This window comes from Leptonychotes weddellii, chromosome 7, assembly GCF_054177405.1.
Source record: "Leptonychotes weddellii isolate Sample4059 chromosome 7, ASM5417740v2, whole genome shotgun sequence".
Classification (NCBI taxonomy): domain Eukaryota; kingdom Metazoa; phylum Chordata; class Mammalia; order Carnivora; family Phocidae; genus Leptonychotes; species Leptonychotes weddellii.
The window spans coordinates 59,546,156-59,564,051 of NC_138375.1; the positions used below are offsets into that span (position 1 = coordinate 59,546,156).

The window sequence follows — 17,896 nt, forward strand, 5'->3', positions numbered from 1 at the left end:
ACTGAGATTCAGAGAGGTTAAATGGCTTGCTCAAAGACATACATAAAAGTCAAAATTCAAACTCCAAACCTATGCTCTCTACTCTATGCTGTGACATTTCTCATAGCTACCATTTGTTGAACCCTTATCATAACAGAAAGCATAAAATAACAGCAAAACAAAACCAAAAACTCAGAGCCCAAAAACAGAAATAGTAACAAAGAACAGTATAGTCATAAAACAGAATACTTTTTATAATTTACACAGTTTGTAATTATATGATTGCTTTTATAATACCCAGAGAAAAAAACAGAACATAAGCTTTGATATAGTACAATCTAGATATGTCAGAAAAAGGGCGCCTGGGTGGCTCAGTTGGTTGGGCGACTGCCTTCGGCTCAGGTCATGATCCTGGAGTCCCAGGATCAAGTCCCACATCGGCCTCCATGCTTGGCGGGGAGTCTGCTTCTCCCTCTGACCCTCCCCCCTCTCGTGCTCTCACTCTCATTCTCTCTCTCAAATAAATAAATAAAATCTTATAAAAAAAAAAAGATACGTCAGAAAAAAACCGAAAAGACAACCTAAATGTTCCCAAACAGGGGACTGTTTTTGGTAAATTATAGAAAACCATCACAAGCAAAATCAGAAATATACCATCATGTGGGGGAAAAAATACACTGGGAAACTATCTATTCTTCATATCAAAAAGGACCACTTCCCCTAATATATAAAGGGTACCTAGAAACCACTAAGAAAAAGATTGTTGAAAAAGGAAAATGCCCATAAGATCTAAACAGACAGAAAAGGAAATATAAATGGGTTTCAACTGCACACACAATAAGAGAAGTGCAAATTAAGACTGTATTGAGATAGTATTTTTCATTCCTCAGATTGGCAAAGATGAGAAAGTCCTGATGGTACTGATTTGGAATGGGTAGGGGGAAGCTGGTACTCATACACTGTTATGAGTGTAAATTTATAGAACCTCTATAAAAGGCAATTTGGCAACAGTAACAAAATTGTAAATGCATTACCCCTTGATCCACCAATTACATCTACAAGAAATTATGCAAATATCTCCCATGTGGATGAAACATCTTCATACAAAAGTAATCACTGCAGTAGTGTCTGTAATAGTAAAATATTAGAAACAACCTAAAAGTCCACCATTAGGGGTACTGGATAAAATAAACTCATCCATACACCGTATATTACACATCCAAAAAAAGGAAGAAATTCTTTAAGTATGTATGTTATGGAATGATCTCAGAAGTATTTCAATGAAAAAAAGCAAGGTACCGAATAATGTATAGATTATGTGATCATTTGTGTAAAAAAAGGTGAGGAAAAGACTATGTATACACATTTGCTTGTACCACAAAAATATATCTTAGAAGGATACACTAGAAACCAGTGATACAGGTTGACTTCAGGGAAGGGACTAGTTGGCTTGGGAGGGGATAGGAGACAGACTTTTCATTAACATCTTTCTGATTTATGGGGCACATGAATATTACTACCTATTCAAAAACTTTTTAGAAATAATAAAAATTTTAAAACATAAAAAAATAAATTATGATACATCCATGTAATAGAATAATGTTTTCAAGTATACTTAATAAATAGAAAAAGATCTAACAAACTATTAAGTGGGAAAAAGAAACAGCTTATACAGAAGAGTCTTCATTTTGTTGAAAAATTTAAAAGAAAAAATATTTTAAAATGCATAGAAATAATGATTGCCTCTTGGTGCTGAGATTATGGGTAATTTTTTTCTTCTTTATACTCTTCTGTACTTTCCTAATTTTCCATAGTGAGCACATGTTACTTTAAAAATCAGAAAAAAAGACCACGAAAAGAACAAATAGCTATAATAATCCTTGTTTAAACTGTGAATAAATCATCCTTAATCACAGCATCACTGACCCTTACCTGACCATGACTGGTTGTTGGTTCTTCCTCCAACAAAAGTTTCTCTTTCAAGCTTTTAATTGGGCTTTCTTGGAAATCCTTGGTTTTTGAGTGCCAGACAGATGCCCTAGACTCCTGCCTCTCCTCTTTGTCTTCATCTCCCATATCTTCTGAGATGCCTTCATTTTTTTCACTAGCCTGATCTCCTTGGCCACATTCATTCTGGATCAGAGAAGGAGGTCTAGGTAACACTGGTTCCCCAAACCCTTTTTTTTTAAAGAGCTGCCTCTGAGCCATTTTTAGGCTCTTTTGATAAACCTCCAACTGGCAGAGAATGACCTTGGTATATTGGCTAGGATCTACTCCAGCAGGGCAGAATGGAATACCCCAGAAGTAGTGCACAGTGCCCCCAACATCCTGGAGACCTTTGGCATCTGCTGGGGTAGGCAGACAGTGCCTAGATGTGTCCCCCCTACCCTGGGCAGCTTTGTGAAAAACACAACCCCTCCCAGTACTTTCCTGTGGCTTCCCACACTGTGTGTGCTCAGCCAAGTGGCCAGTACATCTGTCAAAACATTTAACGTTCTCATTCTCAAACACTGGCTGGCTTGACTGATCCCAGCTTCCTGAGCTGCCAAAGACCGGCTCCTCTTCAGTGTTTTCAGTGTGGTCCCAAGGCTCCTCTCTTTCCTCAGCCTCGTTTCCCTGACTGATATGTGAGCCTTTAAACAGTGATGGAGGTACCAGCTGCCATATGCCTGTAGGTATTTGAGAAAAAGTAGGGCTAAGGACAAACTGTTCTTTATTAAGAGGGCTTGGTAAGTTATCACTTACCAAGAATTACATAATGTGGGTAAAAGGCTCTTCTTTGTGTTTAACCAAATGTTGACTTTTCCTTGGAGATAAAAGTATGCTGGATATTAGCGAGATCTCAACTATTTTTGGATTTAACCTCTTTAATACCACCAAAGGGATTTGGGGCATTTCTGTACATCTACTCTCAGCATGAGATCCCTGTGATATAGTTATACTTGATGAGTGGAAGGAGTCAGAACAGGGAGACATGCCTTCAGTGGTCCCAGAGTCTGTGGTTTTCTCTTGGTGGGACTGTGAAGATGGTCCAGTGGCCAGAGGTCGAGATCTGGTAGCAGAAGCATCAGAAGGCCGGCAACTCTGAAACAAGTGATCCCACACCAGACCAGGTTTATTATTAAAACAGCTATACATGAAGGGTCATAGGAAGGACAAAACAGGGAGGCCACTGTCCCCTTAGAGATTCTTTCCAAAACGTAGATGCTCAAATCAAATGACTTCCATAATGTGTACCAAATGCCTATTATGTGCAAAATGCTATAGTAGATCACTATACTAAGCCCTTTTCTAATATAGAGACATGAATGACATAAAGGATGGCTCAGGACCTGACACTGGCAAATATCCTTCACATTTAAAATAATTTCAACTGCACATATTCAAATCACAATTTAACATTATTTGAAAAATGTTTAACTGCTCATTCTTTTTTCCATAACCCACCTCTAGTTTCTCATTGCCTTTGTTCTCCCCCAAAACAGGGGAGGTAAGCACCTTATCTTGCTCCCTTTTGGTTTCTTGGGACTTGGTAACTCTTTTCAGAAGCTGCCAACTACTTAGCTCTCTTAAACCATGTATTGAAAATCTATGGGGTGGAAGAAAACTCTTTCATATAAAATTAAAACACTTCAAATTGGGTTCAACAATTCGACAAGCACTTTAAAAATTATTATGGGAAATATTTGCTAGTTTAAAACCCTACGAACTACTACAGCTAGTTCTTAATGCAACTATAACACTGCAGAAGTAATAAAAATATATATACTGCTAATCAATCCTCACAAACTATTTCAACATAGCATATTTACATTCAGGCTTTCTGCAATGGCTTTCCTCAAGAGCTCCTCTTCTTCCTCCTCCTGGCTGTTCATCTCCCTAGCTTCCTGCTCACTCATTTTGAGAGCCAGGGCAAACTGTTCCTCTTCTGTCATTTCTGTAAGAAGATAAGAAAAAGAGAGGAGAGGAACACCACAAACATTGAATAAGCATGGAAGCAAGAAACAAATTTTTAAACTTTTCAAATGAAAACAATACAGACCATTTAGTACAATTTTATAATCTTATAAATGAGGAAAGACCCAAAGTTAAGGTGTTGGCCAAGATAAGTAACAGCTGTTTCAATAAGTATCCTGAGTTAGCTAGCCCCATACTTTGTGTAGAGATTACTTAAAAATAAAATTAAAAAAACCACAACTAACTGGTCACTGTTGAAGAATGTTAGTGTATCAACTATTTTGTTTTTTGTTTTTTTTCAAGTGTTTTTCTTAAATTTAAATTTCAGGTAGTTAACAGTGGAATATTAGTTTCTGGAGAATTCAGCAATTCATCACTTACATACAACACTCAGTGCTCATCGTAACAAGTGACCGCCTTAATAACCATCACCCATCTAGCCCATCCCCTACCCACTTCCCTCCATCAACCCTCAGTTTGTTCTCTATCGTTAAGGGTCTCTTATGGCTTGTTGCCCTCTCTCCTTTTTTCCTTTCCCCCTTCCCATATGTTCATCTGTTTTCTTTCTTAAATTCACATATGAGTGAGATCATATGGTATTTGGTGGATCAATTGGTAAATAAAAAAGAATCAAGCTTGTGTCCTACTCTTCCAATACAAGCTACATTACAGAGTAACCAAATAGATGAAGAGAAGTTTCTCTTTAAAGAATTATTCCATCTAATAAATGTAAAACAAATGACAGAATTAGAACATCATCATTTTGTATAGTGCCTGTGGAGAGGATTTTGATACCTACCAAACTACATATGTGATCCAGCAATCCCAATTCTATCAATTCACTCTAGCGATATACTTTCAATAAAAAAAAAGTAAATATGCACTACATTTTTCATTGCAGCATTGTTTAAATATGCAAAACACTGGAATCTACTTAATGACTAACACAGGACACTGCCTGAATAAACTGTGATATGCATACATATAACTGTAAAAAAAGAATAAGGAAAATATCTATGGACCAGGAATAGAACAATTTCAAGGATATAATATTAATTAGAAAAAAAGCATATACTGGGGCGCCTGGGTGGCTCAGTCAGTTAAGCGTCTGCCTTCGGCTCAGGTCATGATCTCAGGGTCCTGGGATCGAGCCCCGCATCGGGCTCCCTGCTCCGCGGGAAGCCTGCTTCTCCCTCTCCCACTCCCCTGCTTGTGTTCCCTCTCTCTCTGTGTCTCTCTCTGTCAAATAAATAAATAAAATCTTAAAAAAAAAAAAAAAAGCATATACTATATGTAACTAAAAGAGTTACATATAGTATGCTACTTTTCGTGTAATGAAGGAGAAATACGAAAATATATGATATACCTGTTTATGTTTGCAGAGCGACACAGGAAGTATAAATTAGAAACTAATCCAAGTGGTTACCTACAGGTAGTTGGGAACAAGGCAGAAGAGATAAGGGAGAGAGTGACACTTCTTTGACTATATCTTTTTGTATCTCTTTGACTTATAAAGTTGAGTAAACATTAAACATTTTTTTAAAGTAAAATAAAATCGTAAGAATGAGGGATCCTTAAAACTGAATCCAAACATAAAAAATGCACCCTACTGAATATGAAATGACCTTAATGAGAATGAAAACATATCAAGATTTGTGGGATGCAACTAACACAGTATTTATAGAAACATGTATAGCTTTTCATGATATTATTCTTTTAAAATTTGACAGAGAGGGAACACAAGCAGGGGGAGAGGGAGAAGTAGGCTCCCCACTGAAAGCCTGACGCGGGGCTTGATCCCAGGACCCTGTGAGCATGACCTGTGCCAAAGGCAGACACTTAACGACTGAGCCACCCAGGCACCCCTCGTGATATTAGAAAAGAAAAAAGTTTAGGGGCACCTCTGGGTGGCTCAGTCAGTTCAGCGGCTGACTCTTGATTTCAGCTCAGGTCATGATCTCGGGACCTGGGATCAAGCCCCACATTGGGCTTGTGCTCAGCATGCAGTCTACTTGAGATTCTCTCTCTCTTCCTCTGCCCCTCCCCCTGCTCTCTCTCTCTCTAAAATAAATAAATCTTTAAAAAAGACAAGAAAAAAGTTTAAAATCAATGATGCAAGCTTCACACTTTAAGAAACTAGAAAATGCGGGGCGCCTGGGTGGCTCAGTTGGTTAAGCGACTGCCTTCGGCTCAGGTCATGATCCCGGAGTCCTGGGATCGAGTCCCGCATCAGGCTCCCTGCTCGGCAGGGAGTCTGCTTCTCCCTCTGGCCCTCCTCCCTCTCATGTTCTCTGTCTCTCATTCTCTCTCTCTCTCAAATAAATAAATAAAATCTTTAAAAATAAAAAAAAAAAAGAAACTAGAAAATGAACAGTGAAATTAACCCAAAGTAAACAGAAATGTAAAGAACAGAAATCAACAAAATAGAAGATGCCATACAAAAGAAAAAAAATTAAAGCAGCAAAAAACTGGTTCTATGAAAAAATGAAAATTTATAAAAATGTAACTAGATCAAGGAAAAAAGGAAGAGAAAACACAAATTAACAATATAATGAATAACACAAGAAATATATACTAAGGATTCTACAATCATGAAAAGAAAATAAGGAATACTGTGGACAATTATATACCAACAAATCTGACAACCTGGATCATGCATTCTCAAAAGGGGTGACATCATCTCCAAATGGACAAAACTTGGTTTTTGGAGGTCAAAAATATCCTACTCTCTTATTTATAAAATACAGATCTACAGGGGCGCCTGGGTGGCTCAGTTGGTTTAGTGTCTGATTCCTGATTTTAGCTCAGGTCTCAATCTCAGAGTCCTGAGTTCAAGCCCTGCACTGGGCTCCACAATGGGCATGGAGCCTACTTTAAAAAAACAACAAAACAAAACACACACAGATATACAATCAGTACATAAATGGGATCTACAGCATTATCTGTGGTATTAAAATTTCATGGGGACAGGTGGTTAGGAAAAAAAAAGTATCTAAAAAGGATCCTTTGGGGAACAACAAGGGAAAAGAGGACTGAAACACTGATTACGTTGAAGCAAAACAAAGTTAATGAAATAACACAAATTATGAAAAATGACATAAGAAGAAACAGAAAAACTGAATAGTCTTATATCTATTAAAGAAATTAAATTTGTGATTAAAAAAACTTTTCCTTGGGGCGCCTGGGTGGCTCAGTCGTTAAGCGTCTGCCTTTGGCTTAGGTCATAATCCCAGGGTCCAGGGATCGAGCCCCGCATCGGGCTCCCTGCTCAGCGGGAAGCCTGCTTCTCCCTCTCTCACTCCCCCTGCTTGTGTTCCCTCTCTCGCTGTCTCTATCAAATAAATACATAAAATCTTACAAAAAAAACAAAAACTTTTCCTTAAAGAAAATCCCAAAACTATTTGACATTCATCACTGGTGAATTCATCAAAAAATTAAGAAAAAATTAATGCCGAACTAATTCAGAAAATAAGGCATCAATCTACCCAAATTGATTTATAGAATCAATACAATGCCAATCAAAATCCCAACAAGCTTGTTTAATGGAACATAATGGAAAATTCAGAAATAGATCCACACATTCATCTTCAACAAGGACAGGCTTTTCAACAAATAGTGTTACAACAACTGTACATCCATGAGAAAAATTATCCTCAACCCTTATCTCACATTATATATAAAAATTAACTCAAAATGGATCACACATCTAAATACAAAAGATAGGGGTGCCTGAATGGCTCAGTCGTTAAGCATCTGCCTTCGGCTCAGGTCATGATCCCAGGGTCCTGGGATCAAGCCCGACATCAGGCTCCCTGCTCCACAGGAAGCCTGCTTCTCCCTCTCCCACTACCCCTGCTTGTGTTCCCTCTCTTGCTTGTGTCTCCCTCTGTCAAATAAATAAATAAATAAATCTTTAAAGTAAATACATACATACATACAAAAGACAAAACTATAAAAATTCTAGAAGAAAACATAAGTGAAAATCTTTGTAATCTTGGGGTACTCAAAGATTTCTTAGACAAGACTCAAAAAGATAAAAGCGTAAAAGAAAAAAAATGGACCTCATCAAAATTTAAATCTTCTTAATAAAAAGGTAAGCCACAAAATGGGAGCACATATTCACAACATACATACATACATATATATATGTAATCTGAGAAAGGACTTATGTCCAAAATAGATAAAGAATTCCTACAATTTAATAAGAAAAGCAATCTAATTTTTAAAATAATGAGAAAGGGATCTAAACAGATACTTCACAAAAGAAAATACCAGAATGACGAATAAGCACATGAAAAGATTAGTCATCAGGAAAATGCAAATTAAAATGAGATAGTAGGGGCACCTGGGTGGCTCAGTCAGTTAAGCATCTGACTTTGGCTGGGGTCCTGATCTCGAGGGTCCTGGGATTTGAGACCAGTGATGGACTATGCACTTAGTGGGGAGTCTGCTTCTCCCTCTCCCTCTGCCACTCCCCCTGCTTGTGTTCTCTCACTCTCTCTCTCAAATAAATAAAATTTTATTAAAAATTTGAGATGGTACTACATGCCACTAAAATAACTAAAGTGAAAAAAAGACTAACATTCTTATCGAAGTCATTAAATCATAAAAAAAATTGATTACATCTTTATGTTCAATTTAAGAGAACCAAGAACCATATAATGCAAAAGAGATAAATTTGAGTTCTTTGTAATACTCTGCTTTTCAAAACACCCTATTTCCCTAAAGGTTCTGGAGAGATGAAGCTTTGCTACATTAACTGATATATTCTCCAGATGCTGCCCTCTTGCTCCACCATTAGAACAAAAACTTTAATGTAGTAACACAGTGTGCTTCTGTCTTCTAGTACACAGGGAGGAAGCTCCAGAAGCAGTCTTCCTGGGTTTAAATCTTGATTTTTGCTTCTTGTCTAGACTTCAGCAGGTTACTTACCCTGTATACCTGGATACTGGTGCTGGTCTTTGATAATCTCCCTCTCCCTTTTTACTTTGCTTCTTTTAATCTACTGTGGACATGCATGTAGAGTAATTATACTCTTGACCTTAGGGATTCTCATGTAAATGCCATGATTCTGTAATACTTGTTTTAGGTCACACATATATAAACCTGAGGTAATAATATTTAAGGCTGTTATGAGGATTAATTTAATACATGTAAAATGCTTAAATAGTGCTTGGCACAGAACAAGTATCCAATAATTGTTAATTACTATTAATTAATAATTAAATTATGTATTGTCATTATGTATTATTTAAAGAAATCCAAAACTTCAATTCAGATTATCTAACAGTCAGGTATGTGTATTTATGTGTATACGCTTAACAGCATATAACCACATAACTTGACAAAGCTACCATTACATATTTAATTTAACCACAATCAGAAGTAGTTACTGTCATTCACTATTACTGTCTCTTATTTTCACACATCAACCATGATCTGAGACTAAAGTCCAATAAACATAACTTGATAGGATTCATTTTACTTAACCTCTCTACTATATAAGTACCGAACCATTAGTAGAAAAGGAAAAACAGTTTTTCCCCAGATCATACACCTTTAAGGAAAATATGAGCAAGTGTCAACCTTAGCATCTCCAACGGAACTGATTTGCTCAGCTTATCAAATGACTCTGCTGAGCTAAACACACAGTAGTACACAATTTGTGTGAGGCTGATTATGCTGATCATAATTTATGATGATTAACGTCTCCCAACATTCAGGTTAGCTTCCCACTGAGATGTGCAAACAGGCTGTTAACAAACCAGATCACAAAATTAGATAGTACCTATCAAGAGAAACTGTATAATTTTGGGGTATTTGAAATGGCTGAAAGGGAACATTTCATATAACAAAAAAACAAACAAGATAAATTATTTTCCCTCCCAAATCTTTTCCTAAGAACTTCCTTTTCCAAAACAGATAGAGCTCTGCAACTGTGGTAAAGCTAATATACCTATAAACTGCCAGTTATAATGTAAATCGTAAAACACGTTTGAAAGGCACCATGTCATAACCTTTATACATGTGCATTCTCAAACAAAGTGATACCATTTTTGGGAATTGACCATAGGCAGTCACGGAAGAGAAGTGCTGTACACAACAAGATGTCCACTATACTATCATCTATAAGAGCATGGACTTAAATGCCTTAAAAAAAGGCAATGGTTAAGTAAATTATAGCATGTTAACTCAAGAGACTGAGATGCTGTTATCAAAATGCTAATCACAAAGACATATAAAAATGATAAACTGTATAAAGGCCAAACGAAAATATAATGGAGGTGACACAACCAATTTCTGGTTCCACATGTAAGGAACTTGAAAGTTGCCATTCTGTCATAACAAGAAGTAAAAAGCTGAAAAGACTAAAAAATCAACAACTCTTCTTGAATCCATAAGAGGGGAGGGCACAGGGCAAACTACTGCCCCAAAATGAAGAGATCTGTTCAACAGGGGAATACAGGGAGTCAGGGTTTATCAGAGCAGAGATTCAATAGCGGAATCTGCCACAGAAACCAGTGCCAGGGTAGAAAAACACAAACTGTAACTGACATATTACTGGAGGCTCAGTGCATACAAGTCTGAGCGTTAAAAACTCCACAGGGGGTGCCTGGGTGGCTCAGTCGTTAAGCGTCTGCCTTAGGCTCAGGTCATGATCCTGGGCCCTGGGATCAGGCCCCGCATCAGGCTCCCTGCTTCTCCCTCTTCCACTCCCCCTGCTTGTGTTCCCTCTCTCGCTATGTCTCTGTCAGATGAATAAAATCTTTAAAAAAAAAAAAAAAAAATTATGCCAGAATTAAGCTCAGTGATCGACTGTCTCTATGGGGTGTGTGGTATAATAAAAAATTTATTTGTGCCCAGTTTCTGGCAGAAAAAAAAAAAAAACACCACAGGAACTCAGTCATAGCAAACCCCCACACTTTTGTCGGGTTTTACCTCCAAGAGTGCAACTAGGTTCTCACAATAAATATAGCAAAAATTTCCTCTTGAGCATCTCACAGAGGAAGGGGAAAAGGACCTATTTTGAAATATGCCTGAGTACTGTGTTCTTTTTAAGAAGGTGTGTCCTAGGTCAAACTAGTTAATCAGAGCCTACACTGATGGGGTATTATCAGTGTCAAACTGACCTGCAAAAAAGGGAAATAGCAAATTCCGACCTTCTCTAGGCATCCGGTCCCACATAAAGGAAGAGGGGGTGAAAAAACTGAGAAACACATGTGAAGTTCAAAGTCCAGAGGCACAAACACTTGAAAGACTGACACCTAGCCACAGAACTGCAGAATACTTTCCCTACCCCCATACTTTAGCAACATACCACCAAAGACCCATTTATAATAGTTTCTTTCTACCAGGTACATCATGTCCAGTTATCAAGAAAAAATTACAAGGCATACAAAAAGGCAAAAACACAATATGAAGAGACAGAGTAAGCATCAGAACCAGACATGGCAGAGATATTAGAATTATCAGACTAGAAATTTAAAACAACTATGATCAGGAGCATCTGGATCGCTCAGACAGTTAAGCATCCAACTCTTTGATTTCAGCTCAGGTCGTGGTCTCAGGGTTGTGAGATCAAGCCCTGCATCAAGGCCCTGCACTGGGCGTGCTCTGCTTGGGATTCTCTCTCTCCCTTTCCCTCTGCCCCTCCTGCCCTCCCTCTAAAGAGAAAAATTTTTCTAAATAAATAAATAAAACAACGATTAATATGCTAAGGGCTCTCATGGATAAAATAGAGAACATGCAAGGACAGATGGAGAATATAAATAAAGACATGGGAATCCTAAGAAAGAACCAAAAAGAAACGCTGGAGATCAAAAACACTATAACAGAAAAGAAGAATGCCTTTGATGGGCTTATTAGTAGACTAGACACAACTGAGTATTTATCAAAGAAACCTCCAAAACTAAAAAGTAAAGAGAACAAACACTGAAAAGAATAAAACAGAATATCCAAGAACTGTGCGACAATTACAAAAGGAGTAACAAACACATAATGGAATTACCATAAGGAAAAGAGAGAAAGAAAGGAGCAAAAGAAACATGTGAAACAGTAATGACTCAGAATTTCCCCAAATTAATGTCAGATACCAAAATATAGATCCAGGAAGCTCAAAACAAACAAACAAGCAAACAAAACAAAAAAAACAAAAAAAAAAACCCACCCTACACTTAGACATAACATTTTCAAAGTACAAAAAAATCTAAGATAAAGAAAAAATCCTAAAAGAAGCCACAGGAAAAAAAACACCTACCTATACAGAAATAAAGATAAGAATTAGGGGAAGAGGGTGAGGGGGATGGTATAACTGGGTGCTGGACATTAAGGAGGGCACGTGATATAATGAGCACTGGGTGTTATATAAGACTGATGAATCACTGACCTCTACCTCTGAAACCAATAATACATTATATGTTAATTAATTGAATTTAAATTTTAAAAATATAAAATTTTTAAAAAAGATAAGAATTACATCTGACTTCTCAGAAGCCATGCAAGCAAAAAGAGAGTGCAGTGAAATGCTTAGTGTTGAAAGAAAAAAACCCACCAATACAGAAGTCCAATACCCTGTGAATTATTCTTCAAAAGTGAAGGAGAAATAAAGACTTTCTCAAACAAAAACTGAGGGCATTTGTTGCCAGTAGACCTCCCTTGTAAGATGTGTTGAAAGAAGTTCCTTAGACACAGGTCAAAAACTCAGATATACATAAACAAAGGAAGAGTATCAAAGAAGGAATAAATGAAGGTAAAATAAAAGCTTACTTTTCTTATTCTTAATCTAACAGAAAACAGCTTGTTCAAAAAGCTAATACTAATAAAGTATTTGATTGTATATTCTTATGTATCTTATATTTATATGTGTCTGTACTTGTGAAACAAAATGACAATAATGATATAAGGAATGAGAGGAATTAGCATTATTTTGTTATTACAAAGCACATATAAAACTCATGAACCATTACAGTGTTATTTGAAAATGGACTTGGATTAGATGTAAATGTATATTGCAAACTCTAGGACAACCACTAAAAATTGTAAAGAAAAATTCTACCTGAAATATTTAAAAAAGAGAGAAAGTAGAATCATATAAGATGCTCAATTAAAACCACAAAATGCAGAAAAAGAGAAGACAAAAATGGGAATGAAGAAGGGCAAAAACAGAAAACAGTAACAAATAAGGCAGATGTTAATCCAACTATATTAATAATCACCTTGAATGCCAATGGATTAAATGCACAAATTAAAAGAGATTCTCAGAGTGGATCAAAAAACAACACCGGGCGCCTGCGTGGCTCAGTCATTAAGCATCTGCCTTCGGCTCAGGTCATGATCCCAGGGTCCTGGGACAGAGCCCCGCATCAGGCTCCCTGCTCAGCAGGAAGCCTGCTTCTCCCTCTCCCACTCCCCCTGCTTGTGTTCCCTCTCTTGCTGTCCCTCTCTGTCAAATAAATAAATAAAATCTTCAAAAAAAATAAATAAATAAAGAGTTAGAAGCTCCACTGACTGAGCCAGCCAGGTGCCCCAGAAACCCACTTTAAATATAAAGACAACTACAGGGGCACCTGGGTGGCCCAGTCGGTTAAGCACCTGCCTTCAGCTCAGGTCATGATCTCGGGATCCTGGAATCGAGCCCATATCGGGCTCCCCACTCAGCGGGGAGAGTCTGCTTCTCTGGCTCCCTCTGCTCTTCCCTCATACCCCGCTCATGCTCGCTCGCTCTCTCTCTCAAATAAATAAACAAATAGGGGCGCCTGCGTGGCTCAGTCGTTAAGCGTCTGCCTTCAGCTCAGGTCATGATCCCAGGGTCCTGGGATCGAGCCCCGCATCGGGCTCCCTGCTCCGCGGGAAGCCTGTTTCTCCCTCTCCCTCTCCCCCTGCTTGTGATCCTGCTCTCACTGTGTCTCTCTCTGTCAAATAAATAAATAAAATCTTTAATAAATAAATAAATAAATAAATAAATAAATAAATAAATAAAAAGACAACTATAGATTTAAAGTAAATAGGTGGTATAGCATAGGGAATATAGTCAGTAATATTATAATAATGTTGTACAGTAACAGATGGTGACTGCACTTACTGTGCTAAGCACAATGTAAAGAATTGTTGAATCAAAAAAAAAAAATTGTTGAGGGGCGCCTGGGTGGCTCAGTCAGTTAAGCGACTGCCTTCGGCTCAGATCATGATCCCAGGGTCCTGGGATTGAGCGCTGCATCAGGCTCCCTGCTTAGCGGAGAGCCTGGCTTCTCCCTCTCCCACTCCCCCTGCTTGTGTTCCTGCTCTCTCTCTGTCAAATAAATAAATAAAAATCGTAAAAAAAATTGTTGAATCAATATGTTGTACACCTAAAACTAACAGAACATTGTATGTTAATTATATTTCAATAAACAAAACAAACAACAAAATCAAGGATAAAAATCATATCTCAAAAGATGCAAAAAAAGCACTTGACAAAATTCAACATCTGTTCATGATAAAAACTCACATCAGAGTGGGTTTAAAGGGAAAATACCTCAACATAATAAAGACCACGGGGCGCCTGGGTGCCTCAGTCAGTTAAGCATCCAACTCTTGACTTCAACTCAGGTCATGATCTCAGGGCCTGGGATCCAGCCCCACATCCGGCTCTGCACTCAGCAGGGAGTCTGAGATTCTCTCCCTCTCCTGCCCCTCCCCCCACTTGCACTCTCTCTCTAAAATAAATCCCCTTAAAAATCATAATAAAGACCATAAATGAAAAAAAAGTAAATGGACAAATATATCATAATAACACTAATCAAAAGAAATTAGGAGAGGGACGCCTGGGTAGCTCAGTCAGTTAAGCATCCAACCCTTGATTTCAGCTCAGGTCATCATCTCAGGGTTATGAGATGGAGCCCCAAGTTGGGCTCCATGCTCAGCAGGGAGTCCACTTGAGATTCTCTCTCCCTCTCCATCTGCTCCTTCTGCACTCATACGCACTCATGCGCGGGCATGTGTTCTCTCTCTTAAATAAAAACAAATATTTAAAAGAAAAATAGAAAAGAGTAATTTTTTTTTTTTTTTAAAGATTTTATTTATTTATTTGACAGAGAGAGACACAGCGAGAGAGGGAACACAAGCAGGGGGAGTGGGAGAGGGAGAAGCAGGCTCCCCGCAGAGCAGGGAGCCCGATGCGGAACTCGATCCCAGGACCCCGGGATCACGACCTGAGCCGAAGGCAGACGCTTAACGACTGAGCCACCCAGGCGCCCGAAAAGAGTAATTTCATACAGAGCAGACTTCAGAGTAAGGAAAGTTATTAGGTATAAAGAAGGGCATTACATAATGATAAAGAGGTCAATTCTCCAAGAAGACATAGCAATCCTTAACATGTAAATGCCTAACAACAGTGTCATTATGTGAGGCAAAAACTGATAGAACTGTAAGGAGAAATACATGAATCCACTACCAAATTTAAAAAACTTTGGGGCGCCTGGGTGGCTTAGTCGTTGGGTGGCTGCCTTCGGCTCAGGTCATGATCTCGGGGTCCTGGGACGGAGCCCCGCATCGGGCTCCCTGCTCAGCGGGGAAGCCTGCTTCTCCCTCTCCCACTCCCCCTGCTTGTGTTCCCTCTCTCGCTGTGTCTATCTCTATCTCTGTCAAATAAATAAAATCTTAAAAAAAAAACAAAAACAAACAACTTCCAACATCCCTCTATTAGAAGTGGAACGACCCAGCAGGCAGAAAAGCAGTAAGGTATAATTGAACTTAACACCATCAATCAAATGGATGTAACTGATATCTTTGGTTACTCCAACCAATAACAAGCTCACATAAAACATTCACCAGGACGGACCACATTCTGGGCCATAAAACACACCTTAACAAATTTAAATAAAAATCAGTCAATGTCTGCTCTCAGACCACAATGAAAGTAAACTAGAAATCAATATCAAAAAGATAACTAGGGGCACCTGGGTGGCTCAGTCGTTGGGCGTCTGCCTTCGGCTCAGGTCATGATGCTGGGGTCCTGGGATCGAGTCCCACATCGGGCTCCCTGCTCGGCAGGAAGCCTGCCTCTCCCTCTCCCACTCCCCCTGCTTGTGTTCCTGCTCTAGCTATCTCTCTCTCGTCAAATAAATAAATAAAATCTTAAAAAAAAAAAAAAAGATAACTGGAAAATCCAAAAACTCACGGAGATTAAACAACACACTTCTAATAACACATGGGTCAAAGAAATCGCAAGAGAAAAAATAAAAACACAACTTATCAAAATTTGTGGGAAACAGCAAATGCAGTGCTGAGAGGGAAATTTTTAGCACTGAATGCATATATTAGGTAGAAGCAGACCTAAAATCAATCATCTACATTTCCACCTTAGGGAACTAGAAAAAAAATTATATCCAAAGTAAGTAGAAAAAAAGAAATAACAATTACAACAGACATCAATGAAATGAAAACAAGAAATCAACAGACAAGGGGTGCCTGGGTGGCTCAGTTGGTTAAGTGACTGCCTTCGGCTCAGGTTATGATCTCAAGGTCCTGGGATTGAGCCCCATGTTGGCTTCCCTGCTCAGCGGAGAGTCTGCTTTTCCCTCTCTCCCTACCCCCCTCCTCCAGCTCATTCTCTCTCTCTCTCTCAAAAAAAGAAAAGAAAAGAAAAAAGAAATCAACAGACAAGATGAAACAAACCAATAGCTGGTTCTTTGGAAAGATCAATAAAATTGATATGCTTCTAGTCAGGCTAAGAGAGAGGATACAAATTACTAATATCAGAAATGAAAGGGGACATCACCATACATCTTGTGGACATTTTAAAAAACAGGTAAGGAATACTACAAACTACAAACAACTCTATACTCACAAATCTGATAACCTAGATGAAATGGACCAATTCCTTGAAAGACAAAAACTGCCCAAACTGACGTAAGAAATAGACAATCTGAATAGCTTTATATCTACTTAAAAAAAATAGAACCCATAATTAATAACCTTCCAAAAATAGAAAGCATCAGGCCCAGATGGGCTCACTGGTGAATTCTACTTAACATTTAAGTAAGAAATAATACAAATTCTCTATAATCTGTTTCAGAGGATAGAAACAGAGGCCATACTTCCTAACTCAATCTATAAGACCATCATTAACCCTAACACCGAAGTTAGACTAAATTATTACAAGGAAACTATAGACCAATCTCTCTCATGAGCACAGATGCAAAAATTATTTTTTTTAAAAAAAGATTTTATTTATTTATTTGTCAGAGAGAGAGAGAGAGCAGAAGCAGGGGAAACGGCAGGCAGAGGGAGAAGCAGGCTCCCCACCGAACAAGGAGCCCAATGTCAGACTCGATCCCAGGACCCTGGGGTCACGACCTGAGCTGAAGGCAGACACTTAACCAACTGAGCCACCCAGGCGTCCCAGATGCAAAAATTCTTAACAAAATATTAGTAAATCAAATCCAACGATGCATAAAAAGAATTATACACCAGGACCAAGTTGGATTTATCCCAGATAGGCATTGCTGGTTTAACATTCAAAAGTGAATGTTATCCAACATATCAACAGGATAAAAAAGAAAAATCACATGATCATAGCAATAGGTGCAGAAAAAGCACTGGGCAAAATCAAACACCATTCATGATAAAAACTCTCAATAAACTAGGAATAGAGGGAAACTTCCTCAACCTGATTAAAAAAAATATCTACAAAAAACATACAACTAAAATCAGGCTTAATGGTAAGAACTCAAAGCTCTCTCCTCCCTCTCATGTTCTCTGTCTCTCATTCTCTCTCTCGCAAATAAATAAAATCTTAAAAAAAAAAAAAATTAAAAAAAAGAAAAGGGCGCCTGGGTGGCTCAGTTGGTTAAGCGACTGCCTTCGGCTCAGGTCATGATCCTGGAGTCCCGGGATCAAGTCCCACATCAGGCTCCCTGCTCAGCAGGGAGTCTGCTTCTCCCTCTGACCCTCCTCCCTCTCATGTTCTCTGCCTCTCATT

At 38.3% G+C, this 17,896-nt stretch overlaps 1 protein-coding gene across 6 annotated transcripts in view; it reads right to left on the reverse strand.

The window, feature by feature from the left end:
- Positions 1-17,896, reverse strand: part of UIMC1 (ubiquitin interaction motif containing 1) — a 156,663-nt gene that overhangs the window by 51,619 nt on the left and 87,148 nt on the right. For 4 of the 6 annotated variants that reach the window (XM_081826396.1, XM_081826395.1, XM_081826397.1 and 1 more), the window contains 3 exons: positions 3,792-3,916; positions 2,964-3,063; positions 1,912-2,654 (listed from right to left, as the gene is read on the reverse strand). In XM_081826396.1, the coding sequence (XP_081682522.1) occupies positions 1,912-2,654; positions 2,964-3,063; positions 3,792-3,916 (968 nt within the window). Of the gene's footprint in view, positions 1-1,911; positions 2,655-2,963; positions 3,064-3,791; positions 3,917-5,302; positions 5,363-17,896 lie in introns of all 6 variants that reach the window. The other 2 variants (XM_081826398.1, XM_081826400.1) reach the window with 2 other exon arrangements.